The sequence below is a fragment of the Phocoena phocoena genome, chromosome 14 (assembly GCF_963924675.1).
Source record: "Phocoena phocoena chromosome 14, mPhoPho1.1, whole genome shotgun sequence".
NCBI classification, from domain to species: domain Eukaryota; kingdom Metazoa; phylum Chordata; class Mammalia; order Artiodactyla; family Phocoenidae; genus Phocoena; species Phocoena phocoena.
In genome coordinates this window covers 89,885,838-89,900,910 of record NC_089232.1, presented here as the reverse complement: position 1 = coordinate 89,900,910, position 15,073 = coordinate 89,885,838, and the positions used below count along the sequence as shown (strand labels likewise).

At 41.8% G+C, this 15,073-nt stretch overlaps 1 protein-coding gene across 1 annotated transcript in view; it reads right to left on the bottom strand.

Moving 5' to 3' along the window:
* The window catches only part of SH3YL1 (SH3 and SYLF domain containing 1), a 48,281-nt gene that overhangs the window by 24,417 nt on the left and 8,791 nt on the right, over positions 1-15,073 (bottom strand). Inside the window, exons 2-4 of the mRNA XM_065891215.1 lie at positions 8,469-8,579; positions 5,412-5,525; positions 2,631-2,695 (exon numbers count right to left, since the gene is read on the bottom strand). Coding sequence (XP_065747287.1) covers positions 2,631-2,695; positions 5,412-5,525; positions 8,469-8,579 — 290 coding nt within the window. The remainder of the gene's footprint in view (positions 1-2,630; positions 2,696-5,411; positions 5,526-8,468; positions 8,580-15,073) is intronic.

Here is a 15,073-nt window from a genome sequence, read left to right as displayed (position 1 = left end):
ATCTATATTTAACTAATGCCCAAGCTCCTGAAGGCCAACAGATTCTGTACACGTCCCTAACTTCACATACCTTCAGAACCGTTCCTGGTCTAGTTTCCAAAGTGGAGCTAGAACTAGACTTCCTGATAGTCAAGTATGCATTCCACGTGTAACGAAGGGGTCGCCACCTGGGGGAGGCAGCGGGGCGGGGGGGGGGGGGGCCGGAAGCTCGCAGGGGGTCCTGGGCCCAGGAGAGGGGTCTGGTCCTACCATGGGGGGCGCTGCAGTCCCCTCCAGCCCTGCCACCACACACCACACCCACGTGCTGCCAGGTGGCGAGAGCAGCTGACCCCAAACGGCAGCCCCCTTGCCTCTGTCGTAAGACCTGCCTTCTCCTCCTGTCATCAGACCAGGGCGAGTTTACCTGGAACCACGGCCTTGCTTGGACTCTTCCCCTTCTCTGTCCTGCTTCCCTTAGCCCCTTATAGTTTCCCCCCCACCCAGAACATTTGCTCAGTAAGTCACGTGCACCACGAGCCCTGTCTCAGGCTCTGTCTCCAGTGAAACCAATGAGAGACAACCACACACCACCTCTGCAAGATGCTCAGCATCTCTGTGCGTTGAAAAGAATCACATGCGCCCTGCCTACCTCATCCGTGCCCTGAAATCCACGGCGTGTTATATGGGTGGGAGTTACAGTTAGAACCAGTTGGGGCACTAGAAGCGAGGAGACTCACCCAAGCACCCATGGAAGCCAGAGGCCTCCCTCTGAATGGCCAGCCTGTCATTCTCCGGCTGGAGGCGTCACATAACTCAGTTATCTACACAATGACGGCAGCGACAGCCACTCAGCATGGCCACAGTATGGAAATGATTCTATGAGAGTACATGTGAGAGTTTTATGAGAATGTTAGCCATTATTGCTAATTATTCCATTCCAAAACAGAATGGCAGATAATTAAGTTATTCAACAAACATTTAATAGTTTGAACCGATGATGCCAGTGCTTTAAAGAAACATTTATTTTGGGTGCCTACTTGTGCTTGACACTTGGCCAGTCTGAGGGCGCAGGTATGAAGGACTCACAACCTAGGTAAGGGCCAGGCAAGGAAACCTCCAGACTGGCGCAAGCGCTGAGCGCCCCATCCCACTAGGAGCAAGCGTCTGGCGGAAGAAGAACGCCAGAGAGGAGCCCAGGCAGCCTGGGGGGCTGCAGACTCGAGGGCATGGGTCCCGCTGCCTGAGGTGGCCACGGGCCTGCTGCACTTCATTGGAACTGGAGCTGGGGCGACAAGAGCATCCAGCCGCAGGAGCTCCGCGGGTGCATGGCCGCCGACCCCCAAGCTCCCTCGCTCATCCTGGGTCAGAGCTGCACCCCCAAGGTAACTGCATGTTTCTGGCCAGGTCTGAGATGCTTCCTGGGGAACCAGCACGGCCTCTCATTAGCACTGAAAAGTGACCGACAGCTCTAACCTTATGGCTACACTCAGGGAAGCAAAGCCAGGTCCTATTGAAGAGGCACAAACTCCTAGGACAGTCTTCTAATCTCTACTTGAAGTGGATATTTTTAAAAGTTAATACTTATCTTCCATGTACAGTATTTAAATGGAATTCCAGAGTTAATTTCTACACAGCCATGAGGGTAAGTGGCATTCAAAGTTTCCACAAACGGCAAATATAAGCAAATGCTCTTTGAGATGGAGCCCCAAAGCCTGGGGTCAGCGGGCAGTGATGAGAGACACCTGGGTACAGCGCCAGGACGTGTGAGCAGGGGTGCATAACACATGCTGAAAATACGCTTTCCACACGAGTGCGATGTTTCTGAAGGCCATGATTTGGTTGAATATACAACCAAAAGGCAGTCATGTTAGCAAAACTAAAATATGTTCCTCTTTTTATATCACGAATCTATGCAGCAGCAAGTAAAGGTCAAATAAAAATGAAAATCAGTGGAAATACTTCCTCCTAATAAGGCCGAGGGCATTTAAAGCTATGGCAACAGAGCAAGTTCATAAAAGGGTAGTTCAGGAAGGAACTGACTGAAATTTCAGAAGAAAATGATTGGGGAATATTAGGAGATTTGATTTACCAAATCACTTAGCAATAAAGCAGCAGACGAAAGATTGATATCATGTAGATGCTCCCTGTGGGAGAGACCTCTGTAAACAAGTGTGTACTGGTATAATTTCTAGTCCGTTTGATAGAAACCAAAATCATTAGCAGCAAAGTTGTAAAAGGAAACAATACAAAGTCAATCTTTACTTAAAAAATTGGAAGTAGTTTGAACATTAGGGATACCAAACTGGATTTTGCCACAAATGTTGATACATGGCATTGAGTTGTTTGCACCCATGACTCTGCAATCAGAAGCCATAAACTGCCAATTGTAGTTTTCAGGTCTGAGAACAAGTGTTCTGCAGATGTGCTAAAGATGGAAAGAGATGAGATGGTGAATGAAAGAAACTCTACTCTCAATGAAGGCAAAGGAGAAAAATGATAAACATTACACAGCTTCAGGTAGAGAGTCAAGAAAATAAAAGGGAACGATTTCCATAGGTGGTTAAACAGGAACAGTAGGAGATCACTCGACTTTCACGTAGCAGTTGCTTTTAGAGAATAGGGCAGTCGTATGTACACACATCACCACTCACCTCTATTCCTAGTTCAAATCCTCCACCAAGCCCAGCTATCCCGATGGCCGAAGGTGCAGACCATTCTAATAAAAACAAACAAACATTACTCTAATATTAAAACTCCTTGGCACATAAATATGGGGAGGAAAAATGCTAAAATATGAATTACTAGTGTTTCTTCTTAAAATAATGAGATTTTGGCATTTTTGCCTATGTTTTTAAATGTTCTTTAATAAATAAATAAATAAATAAATATATATATATATATATATATTTTTTTTTTTTTTTTTGCGGTACGCGGGCCTCTCACTGCTGTGGCCTCTCCCGTTGTGGAGCACAGGCTCCGGACGCGCAGGCCCAGCGGCCATGGCTCACGGGCCCAGCCGCTCTGCGGCATGTGGGATCTTCCCGGACCGGGGCACGAACCCGCGTCCCCTGCATCGGCAGGCGGACTCTCAACCACTGCGCCACCAGGGAAGCCCTATAATTTTTTAAGTTAAAAAGGTTTGAAAGGTGTTAGTTATTCATTATGAGCCTCATAGACTCACAAGTCTGTGTTTTCTAATCTTTCCCTACAAACATGCATAATACCAAACTATTGAATTCTCACCAATTAAATATACATAGCATTTGATAATTTCAACCATCAGTATTCCTAATGTTGTACAAAATAATTGAGCTGGAATTCCAGTCTTTTGTTAGCATTTTATCATAGCTATAAGAGAGCAAATGGATTCAAAAGAGTTTATTATAATCGCTTCTAAGGGTAACATACTACTAAACCGTTTCTATGGTAAATCCTGGAGGGCGAAAACTGTTTTGACACCCTTTGTGCCTAGTAGAAGCACAAGAAATAGGTTATAAATTCAAGATTATTAAAATTCTAACAAGATACACATCCTTACATTTGGAAACTAAGTACAATAATTCCATTTGCCATGATATGGTACATTTCAGGATTATTGTGTGCCTAGCTTTCCTGATCTAGACACAGTTGTGCTAAACAAGTCTAGAAAAAAAAAATTGGGGGGTGGGTGGGATAGTCTAGATGAAGTACTTTCTGAAAATGCCCAGTAGCTACCTAAGCCTAATTTTTCTTGCTACCATGTATTCTAGATGGCAGGCTAGTGCTTGAATATACCCAGAACTAATCTATCTGGGCTTAGAGGGGTTTTGATTACAGAAATTAATGTCTCATAATCTCAAAGTTATTTTCCACTTCCTACGTTAGGGACTGTCCCTGTTTAAAAACTGCCCACCTGGGCTTCCCAGGTGGTGCAGTGGTTGGGAGTCTGCTTGCTAATGCAGGGGACACGGGTTCGAGCCCTGGTCTGGGAGGATCCCATATGCCACGGAGCAATTAGTCCCATGAGCCACAACTACTGAGCCTGCGCGTCTGGAGCCTGTGCTCCGCCACAAGAGAGGCCGCGGTAGTGAGAGACCTGTGCACCGCGATGAAGAGTGGCCGCCGCTTGCCACAACTAGAGAAAGCCCTCGCACAGAAACGAAGACCCAACACAGCAAAAATAAATTACTTAATAAACTACCCCTAATATCTTTAAAAAAAAAAAACTATTAAAAGTGATTAATTTCTAAAAGAAAAACAAACTGCCCACCTGGCCAGGGTCTGGGGATTTGCTGTGCCCCACTGGGCACATATTATATTACCCTCTGAAGAGTGACCAGCAGCTACTTGGGAAGATGGGAGACAGAAACTTAGGTATCTAAGTAGGAAGGTCCACCTGAGGTTCTGATAGGAGCCCCAGGTGTTGACGGCTCCTCCCCCTTTTCTGACAGTCGCCGGTCCATGACCATTCGGACCTGCAGGGCCGGGGGCTCCTTGCAGACGCAGAGCCCGTCTCACGGCGGACTCGGTTTGAGTGTGCCTACTTGTCTGGTCGTACTGCTGGGGATCTGCCCGTGAAAATTTGCCTAATGCTTCTTTTCTTGAGAAGAAGAGAATGTTGTCACTTTTTGTTTTGTAGCCAAGCCCAGAGCTATGAAATCTGAACCACAACCTCAGGGGCAAACTCTCATTTGCTGTGGGGACGCCTCACAGGGGACAACAAATCCTGCTGACTCAAGTTCCGGGGCTGTGCGCCTCCCAAATGCCGGATGTATCTCCTGTCAGTGGATGGCCCATGTTCTCCCTCAAAGTAAAATTAAATGATCTACACTAGAAAGAGTTATTAACAGAAAACTGTGTTCAATTATATAACTGAACAGCAAATGTAAAATTCATATAAAAGCCTTTTAGTTGGTTATGACACACCCACACACATTTTAAATATTATATATGTTGGTTCTTGGGATTCGAGCAAACATGTTTTGATGTCATGTCTGAAAAATCAAGTATTAGATTTCACCCCAGAAGTAAAACCAAATTATCCTGATCTTGATATGATTCTGCCCTGGCGGTATTCTTGAAAATGTTTTAGTTTTTAAGATCCCACGCAGGAACAATGGGGGAGAAAAGCTTCCATAAAACAAAAGAAAGCAACTGTAAGGTGAAGCTGAGGACTAGGAATGCATATTTAACAACAGAAATACAGTGTCAGTGTTTAGTATATGCTCCACGGGAGGACAACAAAGTGTGTAAAGACGGGGGGCCCCATCTTCTGATTTTCTGAGTCTCACGGGTCGGTTGACCACAGAGAAAACGGAGGGAGCGGCCCAAGGAAGGCAGTCCAGGCGGCACCGGAAAACCTGTCTCTCCCTACAAAACCTGTTTACAGTAGAAACAGAACAAAAAAGGGACAAGGATTCTCTGCCCCTCCCAGTGAAGGGAGGCTAGCTTACTTCCATCTGGAAGGCGCGCCAGCACGATCCCACTGCCACCTCTCGCGGTGACCAGAAACCCAGCTTTTATCGCAGACAGGACCACCAGGCCCTTGGCTTTGGCAATGACGTGTGCTGCAAAACATGAAGACAGGTGAGCGCCCAGCAGGTGACAGCTCAGCAGGCCTGTGCACGCAGGTTTGCTTCCCAGGGACCAGGGCCTCCCTATAGCCTCAGCGGCACAGGGAACTGCGAGGAAACCGCCCCAGGACAGAGACGCCTGAAGCCTTCGGCGGCCCTAACCGACAGGGCAGGCGCTCAGAATCCTGCAATGGACACAAGAAGTGAGACACTGGGATGAGACTGTACTGATATCTAGTAGCAGGACAAATAATTTGGAGATTTCAATTAATTTACAACATAATTTATAATTTTACAAGTTACAAAAGTATTTCAAAGAAATTAAGACCTACATAGTATTAAGGAGAAACTTCAAAAGTGACGACATGCAGTTTGCAGCAGGACGTTTGAACGTAGAGCCGCATTGTTGAGTTCGGCTTCTAGTAATATGAAAATCTGGATTCAAAACCAGGAAAATTCAATGATTTTGCCACTTTAAAACGTGTTTTGACTTTATAAAGTGATCTGATCAGTATTCGAATAACACATAACTACCAGTGCACTGAAACTATAATTCAATTTACAGAATATTGGTTTATCCACATTTCAGGGAAGTCTGTTACATAACAGGAAGGTTATTAACATAGGTACCACTAAACACAGTGCCTTATAGTCTGTGGATTTATTTACACAATAGTACATCTTTCAAATAACAAAGGAAGCCTAAACATTGGAAATTATTCTTGGATCCCAATGTTACTTTTAAGGTAGTTTAATTTACCATCATTTTAGTCACATATTCTGTCAAGGAAGTCAAACCAGACAGTGTACTCAAATACACAAAAAAGGCTTTGTAGGTGTCCCTAGGAAACACTAAATTTCTAATACACTTATGCACGCCATTTCAAAATTTAAATTAACAACAGACTCTCAGAGACGGTTCAACCAAGAGCACGAGGAGGGTAACACACAGACCATTCCTGGAGCTCTTGGTACTTGAACAAGGTTTAGAAGTAAGGCTCTCTTCTCTCCGACGGTCATCACCTAAGTGTGCCTTAGCTCGTGTTCTAAAGGGTAACACATGGTACTGATGCTGACAGCTTCATTATACATCAGGTAGGTTTGTTTATACGACACTTGTTGGCAGAACAGCCTCACACGCCATTCTCAGTGCTGTTAGAGTGAGTGGCACTACTCAGAAGCGTTAGGTATAACAGAAGTATATTCTTAAAATGAACATAGTTCAAATGTCAGGTGTGTTTTTATATCTTATCCACCCAGATTCAGGGACATTAAAATACCAATAATCCCTGAATAATTGTCCAATTAGCTCTTCATTTGTAATGTAGATGCACTGATTGCAGATTTACTCTCTAAATTGAGTTTCACTTACGTCTCAGAGCCCCTCGCACCAGATGACTGTGAACTCACAGCCTAAGAAAGTCTAAAGGTCTGGGCATTTTGTTTTAAAATATTTTTTAGATTTTATCTCCTATCACGTAATACACCTCCCTAGCTTTAATGTACGCGTAATGGGCCCTCCCTACTCATCCCAAGGAGGGACGAGGCTTGGTCATCTGGCAGCTGCGGCCTCCCTGGCTTCCATCAGACACACAGTCCGCACCCCTGCGGGACTTCGCTCTTATTCAGGCTGCTGTGTAAACGGGTTTTCATTTTCTGAGCTACACCCAGTGAAAGGGAGTCGGGTGGCCTTTGACTGGAAGCAGAATAAAGGCAAGGCAGAATTTTGCTGGACAAAATCCACGAGAAATAATCCATACCCCAAAGTTTTTATGGTAGGAAATACAGCTTATCTGTAACTTGGGCTAGCTTGACATGCACGTAGATGCTGCTGTATATTGAGAAACGTCTTCTGTCTCCTGCTTCAGAAGAGAGCTACAGAAAATTGAGCTTTTCTGGTTGAATTTTCTCCAAGTGTTACACGTGCTGCTCTAGCTTGTACTTGCACGTGACTCACCGGAGAGCTTGTGAAAAATGCAGATTCTGATTCATCAGGCCGAAGTGGAGCCTGAGGTCCTGCGTTTCTAACAAGCTCCCGGGTGATGCCCAGATGTGGCCACCTGCCTTCAAGGAGCAAGGCTCTATGAAGCGCTGTTTTCTTAAGATGGGAGGAGTGGCTGAGCCAAAATAACAACACTTCGTATTATTACCATAACAACAACAAATTAGAAATTTTTACAACCCTTAAAGGTCTGTTAAATAACTTCAGAAAATCTGGCTTAAGAAATTAAACCGGTTTCTCTAATGTAGGATGAGTTGTGCACTAAGAGGGAGATCAGCCCGCAGCTGCCTGAGCTAGTCTGCGTGTGAGTGTCTGCGTCAGACAGGTATTCTCTGAAACACCTTTAGAAATAACTGGTACTAGTAATGAACAGACAGTGGTTCCCAAAGGCTGGCCTCTGGACCAGGTCTTGTGTGGTCAGCCTGACTACAGGAGAATCACATTAGAGACGAGATAAAATCTGCACTCCTGGCCACGCTGCTCCCAGGGTCTGATTCAGCAGGTCAGGGGGGAGTTTAGGAACTGCACTTTAATGACCCAGGGAATACAGATGTGTAGCTGTGCTGGGAATCATTGATTAGTCTTCTTAAACCACTATAAAGTATAACTATCTTACCTAGAAAGAAAAAACACAAAATTAAAATTTATTAATGAGATTAGCTGGTGAGTTTGCAAGATGAGTTTGCCAAAGTCCTCAGAAACTGAGGATAAGGACCTGTGAGTTTGGGGAACGTGCAGTGGAAACGGACACAGGGTACTTAGGGCCATGGGCCCTGCAGAGCGGAGGAGGAGAGAGGGCTGCCCAGGACACCAGCCGGGACGACGGGCCCAGAGGAGAAAGGTGGTCTGAGGACCTGTGTGAGTCAAGGGTTGCAAAGGTAATTTAAGAAACAGAGCAGATGTAGAAGTGAAAAGTATGTATTTCATTTACCTACCAGGAATGATCTTATCAGGTCCACTTCTGGAAGTTATTTCTGTGAATTCTCTTAGAATTTTAGCAGCCTTCTTTGCTTCAGATTTCAAATTGGAAGGTATAGGGTTATTCACTGAAAGATTAAAAAAATGATTTTAATGAAGAGATCTACTAAATAGAAGTTAGAAATTTGTTGTAATTTCATTTTTTCATACACAATTAAGCATTATCAAATTGTATCCTACCAAAGAAAATAAATTGAAAATCCTTGTTTATTGATCATTTCATCTTTATTTTCCTACTAAATTAAATTCACTAAGATTGGGAAACCCTAAACTCTCAAAATCTCAGAAATTATAAAATCATGGAATTCTAAAGGATCTTAAAATCTGGTCCAGTCTCTCAATTATGTACCTTTTCCCTGTAATTCTTAACTCAGCACAATATTAGCAAAAAATATTAAAATGGTAAGAATGAACAAAAGATGTATTTTATTACCGTCTATAACAGATAATACAAAATTTAATATATTTGACTGTTTTGTTGAAAATGTTTGACCTGTCTGCACAGATTTTCCATATTAGTAAAATTCTAGGAGACTCAGGAATTGAGTGATTACTTCAATTAATGAGCATTTGCATTTGTATAGCATTCTATGTTTTCAGCATCGGTTGGGTATTCATAAACTCAGAGGAAGGTTTATTCATCCTAGCGATGCTCACATAATCTTTCCAGCTCTGAAATATGTGGGACGGACCATTCCTTTATCACAGGACAAGGAACCAGAAGAGTCAAAGAAATCAAGAGGCTTCAATATAAACCCTGCTGTTCTGACCATCAGATGAATTTTTCATTTCAAAGATTGTGTTTTCAGCCCTGAAAGTTCCACTGGTTGTTTTTCATTCTTTCCATTTCTATCCTCATTGTGTTTTTGTTGTTCTTTCAATCCTTGAGCATATTTTAAAAAGTGTTTTTATATCCTTGTCTGATGACTGCGTCACCTCTGCCCTTTCTGGGTCTGTTTCTTGACTGACTTTTCTCCTAGTTATGGGTTATGTTTTACTGTTTCTGCCCATTGCTAGCGAAATTTGGTGGTTGCTAGAACTATGAACACCGCCATGTTGAGGATCTAGATCTTGTTGTCTTATTTAAACAGTGTTGCTGCGTTTGTGCTGGCGCCAGGGCATCACTTGCAGATCAGCTCAGTCTTTCCAAGGCTTGCTTTTATGTTTCGCTTGGAGTGTGTAGTCTTCGGTGCCAGGCCTGCAGTTACCACGTGACTCTGGGCTGTCTCCAGAACGACCTCGGATGTGACACACTCTCTCCACTCGGCTGGTTGGAACTACTGCTCCCAACGCTGCATAAGCTCTGAGGACTGTTTGCCTCACAGCTTCCTGAGAGTCGTTCTTTGCCCTGCCCTGAAAGTGTCCCCTTCACCCAATGCTTCCTGCTCAGCCAAGGACTCTGCAGATTTCTTGAGCTCTTTCCATCTCTGATTCACTCTCCTCTGGGAATCTGCTCTGTAAACTCCAGTTGCTCAGCCTCTCCAAACTCAATTTGTCTCTCCCATTCAGAAAGAACCCATGCCACGGTGGGCTTCCCTCCCTGTGCTGCAGCTTGGAAAGTGGCCCAGGCAGAAAAACGGACAATTGTGGACTTCACCTCAATTTCCCCTCTCCTCTGGGATCCTAGACCCACTTGCCTGTTGTCCAACATGAAAACAGATGCTCCATTATGTTTTCCCCAGTTTCTGGTTGTTTACAGCAAGTGGCAATTCCAGTACCAGTTTCTTTGTCATGAAGCTCTCAGTGTACTTTTGTTTTTTATGATGAGTAATATTGAATATCTTTCCATTTCTGCCAAATCTTTTTTATTTATTTCTTGTCCATTTATGGAGGGTATTTCTCTGTTCCTTATTGATTTGTATATTAAGGGAATTAACCTTTTTTTCTAGAATACGAGTTACCAACATTGATTTCCTCTTTGCCATTTGTCTTTTCAATTTTCTTATGATGGTTTTTCTACTTTTTAAAAAATGAAATCAAATTCATATTCTCTTTTAAGTCTAACAAGTGTCTAACTACTAAACAAAGTAGTTCCCAAATTCATATGGAAAAATAAGCAAGAAAAGCTAGAAGAAAATGTGTGAAAGAAGAAGAATGAAGGGGATAAGCTCTGGTTTAACATATTATAACGCCTCAATAATTTACCTCTTAGTGATGTAAATACAGACAGAAAAATCAATTTGACAAAATAGAAAATTCAGGGCTTCCCTGGTGGCACTGTGGTTAAGAATCCACCTGCCAATGCAGGAGAAACAGGTTCGAGCCCTGGTCTGGGAAGATCCCATATGCTGCGGAGCAACTAAGCCCGTGCACCATAACTACTGAGCCTGCACTCTAGAGCCTGCAAGCCACAACTACTGAGCCCACGTGCCACAACTACTGAAGCCCACGCACCTAGAGCCTGTGCTCCCAACGAGAAGCCACCACAATAAGAAGCCTGTGCACCGCAACGAAGAGTAGCCCTGACTCGCCGCAACTAGAGAGAGTCTGTGCACAGCAACGAAGACCCAACACAGCCAAAAAAAATTAAAAAATAAGTAAAACAAAATAAATATATATATAAATCCATTAAAAAAATCCAGAAATTGGCCCAAATATATAAATTAATTTAATATATGATAAATATTGCACCTCAAATCATTGTGGAAAAGCTGTTGTACACAATAAATAGTGGTCCTTTGGGGGAAAAATGTCATCCACAGTTTCACATTACATAATAATAAACTCCAAATGCATTGATGATTTAAAATACCAAAAGTCAGGGCTTCCCTGGTGGCGCAGTGGTTGAGAGTCCCCCTGCCGATGCAGGGGACACGGGTTCGTGCCCCGGTCCGGGAAGATCCCACATGCCGTGGAGCAGCTGGGCCCGTGAGCCATTGGCCGCTGGGCCTGAGCGTCCGGAGCCTGTGCTCCATCCGCAACGGGAGAGGCCACAACAGTGAGAGGCCCGCATACCGCAAAAAAAAAAAAAAAAAAAACAACCAAAAGTCAAACCATAAAAGAACCAGAAATTATGGGAGAATTACTTTTCAAATTCATAGTGCAAAAGGCCCAACTATGAGGAAAATTTTTTTTTCCTTTTTTTGGCCGCACCACGTGGCACGTCGGATCCTAGTTCCCCGACCAGGGATTGAACCCATGCCCCCAGAACTGGAAGCATGGAGTCTTAACCACTGGACCGCCAGGGAAGTCCCTGAAAATTTTTCTATATTTTTTAAACCACCAGAAATTATGGCATAAGTGCATTGTAAAAATAAAGGAAAAATATAGATACACAAATATTGAAGAAAAAAGGCATCCCTGCTACTAATACTCACCAATACTACTGTCTGCATTTTAGCGTCTGCTTCAGGTGGTTCTTATTGCTAAACAAGGAGATTATTTCCATTTTTAGTTTTTAGTGATACCACTGTTCGATGGTAATTATCTTGAGAGACTCTTAGGAGTTGGAATTAATGACTGCAAAAAGTCAAAAATGTCTAGCTTTTTATTCCATTATCAAATCACCTTCTAAAATTACTATCCAACCTTAGAACCACTGGGTATTACCATAAAAAATTCGTACTGCTACTGGGGAAGCTGGTCGAGGCAAAGTGTGCACATCAGAAAGGATGACCAATTTTTATTGTTTGTTTACATTTTGCTTTGCATATTTTCTGTTCATGTTCTTTGCTTATTTTTCTGGTGCCATACTCCTTTTGTCTAAAATTTTAATCATGTCGCAAGTTTGTATCTCAGCTTCTTGTTTTCATACTTTTATGTATAGTTTTTCAGTATTTGTTTTTATTTATATGGCAACATCTGTCTGAGCTTTCTACCATTATCATCTTTCTATTATTGTGACTAAAGGCCTTTAAGAAAAAAATTATACAAGTATTATTCTAAATTTTCTTCCTCCAGAGCTTTTACTTTACATTAAATATTTGACCCTCCTCAGACTTGCATTGGTATAGGATATGAAGTGAGAACCTAATATTTTAAAATTATACAACACAACTTATTGAATGATCCACAGCACTTAATTAAAAATGCTACCTTCATGAAAAAAGCAAGAAAGGAATATTCATATATATATATATATATATATATATATATACTCATATATTTTAAAATATATGAGAGAGATGACATGGTAAATTAATAAATTATTCTGGGACTTTAGGTCATTCAAAGGAAAACAAAATAAAATTAGATTACAATATCACATCATACACACACAAAAAAATTCAATGTAATTGAACACCTAAATATTAAAAGCAAAACTTAGTACTTTTAGAATAAAAAGACTAGGGAATATCTTTATGATTCGAGGATGGAGGAATGCTACAAACAAGGCACAACAATAACTACAGATACTACAGAAACTACAGATACATTCAACTACATTAAAGTTTAAAAAGTTGTATCAACATACGTTTAAAAAATAAAAATATAAGCCACAGATTGGAAGATATTTGTCATAAACATAAGTGACAGAGATTTAGAATCCAGAATATATAAAGATCTTTTATTTTTTAATATAGAAATTTTAAATTTATTTACGTTTATTATGATTGACATGATTTATGGTTAATTGATTTATTATAATTACAAATCAATTTGAATTTTTCAATTTGTATTTCTATCATATCTTTAGTATCTTCTACTTTTTTGTTTGTTATTTAAAATTTAGGATTCTTCAAGTTGAATTCTTAAATCCTTCTTTAGTTCTGGACATTTTGCTTCTTCCATTTCTGTTTTTTTTTTTTTTAATTTTTATTGGAGTATAGTTGATTTACAATGTTGCGTTAGTTTCCAGTGTACAGCAAAGTGAATCAGTTATACATATACATATATCTACTCTTTTTTAGAGTCTTTTCCCATATAGGCCATTACAGAGTATCGAGTAGGGTTCCCTGTACTATACAGTAGGTGCTTATTAGTTATCTGTCTTATATATAGTAGTGTGTATATGTCAATCCCAATCTCCCAGTTTATTCCTCCCCTCCAACCCCTGGTAACCATAAGTTTGTTTTCTACATCTGTAACTTTTTCTGTTTTATAGATACGTTCATTTGTACCCTTTTCTTAGATTCCACATATAAGTGATATCATATGTTTGTCTTTCTTTGTCTGACTCACTTCACTCAGTATGACAGTCTCTAAGTCCATCCATGTTGCTGCAAATGGCATGATTTCATTCTTTTTTTATGGCTGAGTAATATTCCATTGTATACATGTACCACACCCAGAATATATACAGATCTTTTAATATCAATAAAAATATGAAATCACTATAGAAAATGGGGCAAAGTGTTCAATTAGTTAATCCACAGAAGAGGAAACCTCCATGGCCAATAAATATATGAAAAGTTGATCAAACTCCCTAGAAGCCGGGGACATGCAAAGCTAGACCATAAAGCATTACCGTTTCTTGTCCTTTAGGTTGACGGAAATTATAAAAGCCTGCCAATGAGCATGTGTAGGTTGTGCAGGGGCACATAGGGAAGCCTCTGTCCCATTGGTGGGGACGTGAGTAAGTGTAGCTGCTGTGGGAGCTGTTCTGAGGACAGCTGGAGATGACCCACCAATTCTACTCCTGGACGTGCTCAGAGGCACTGGCTGCCCGGCTGAATGGTGGCCCCCAAATTCACGTCTACCTGGACCCTGTGAAAGGGACCTTATTTGGAAACAGGGTCTTTGCAGACGTAATTAAGTTAATCATTCTTGACTACCCAGGTGGCCCCTAAGTCCTTAAGGAGACAGAAAGGGGAAGATGCAGAGAGGAGGGGAAGGCAACGTGGCCACAGAGGCAGAGGCTGGACCATGCGGCCACAAGCCCAGGAGCACTGGGGCCCCAGGAGTTGGGGGAGAGAAGGCAGGACTCTTGGAGGGGTGCGTCCCTCCAAGCACGGCCCGGCTGACGCCCCACGGGCAGCCTCCACGCGGGAGACAGCGTGTCTGTTGTAAGCCGACCAGTCTGTGGTAACTTGTTGCGGCAGCCCAGCCACCGAGGCAGGGCTTTTAACAGCACAAAGAAATAAATACATTCAAACAGGAGACAAACGTCCCTCAAGAGGAGGACAGATATATCTAGTTTGGTGTAGTATTAAAATTGTATTCTATACAGAACTTCAGATAAACTAGATCTACTGTATCAACATGGCAAAATGTGAGTAATATTGACAGCAAAAACAAGTTGCATAAAGATATATAGGGTATCACACATTTACGTAAACGCTTACATAAATGTTATACAAATATTTATATATAAAAATAAAGTAAAATGATATTTGATTTGGGGGTGGGGTGGTCCTGGGGAAGGCTTATATAGGAAGCTTACTGGAAACTTGTACATTTTCCCTTAGGCTGTGCATAGTAAGTCACGGATGTAAAAATTGTTATTCTCAATAGTCCTTTGTATGTCTGAAATATTACAGAACAAAGATTGCTCAGCATAAATTGAATCCTGTACTATTAAATATTTAATATATTAGTGGAAACGTATGACTCCAGCTGTAAAAAAATATGTATATCATGAATAATTACTCCATAAGTTGTCTTTTGTTTAAAATCTGACCTC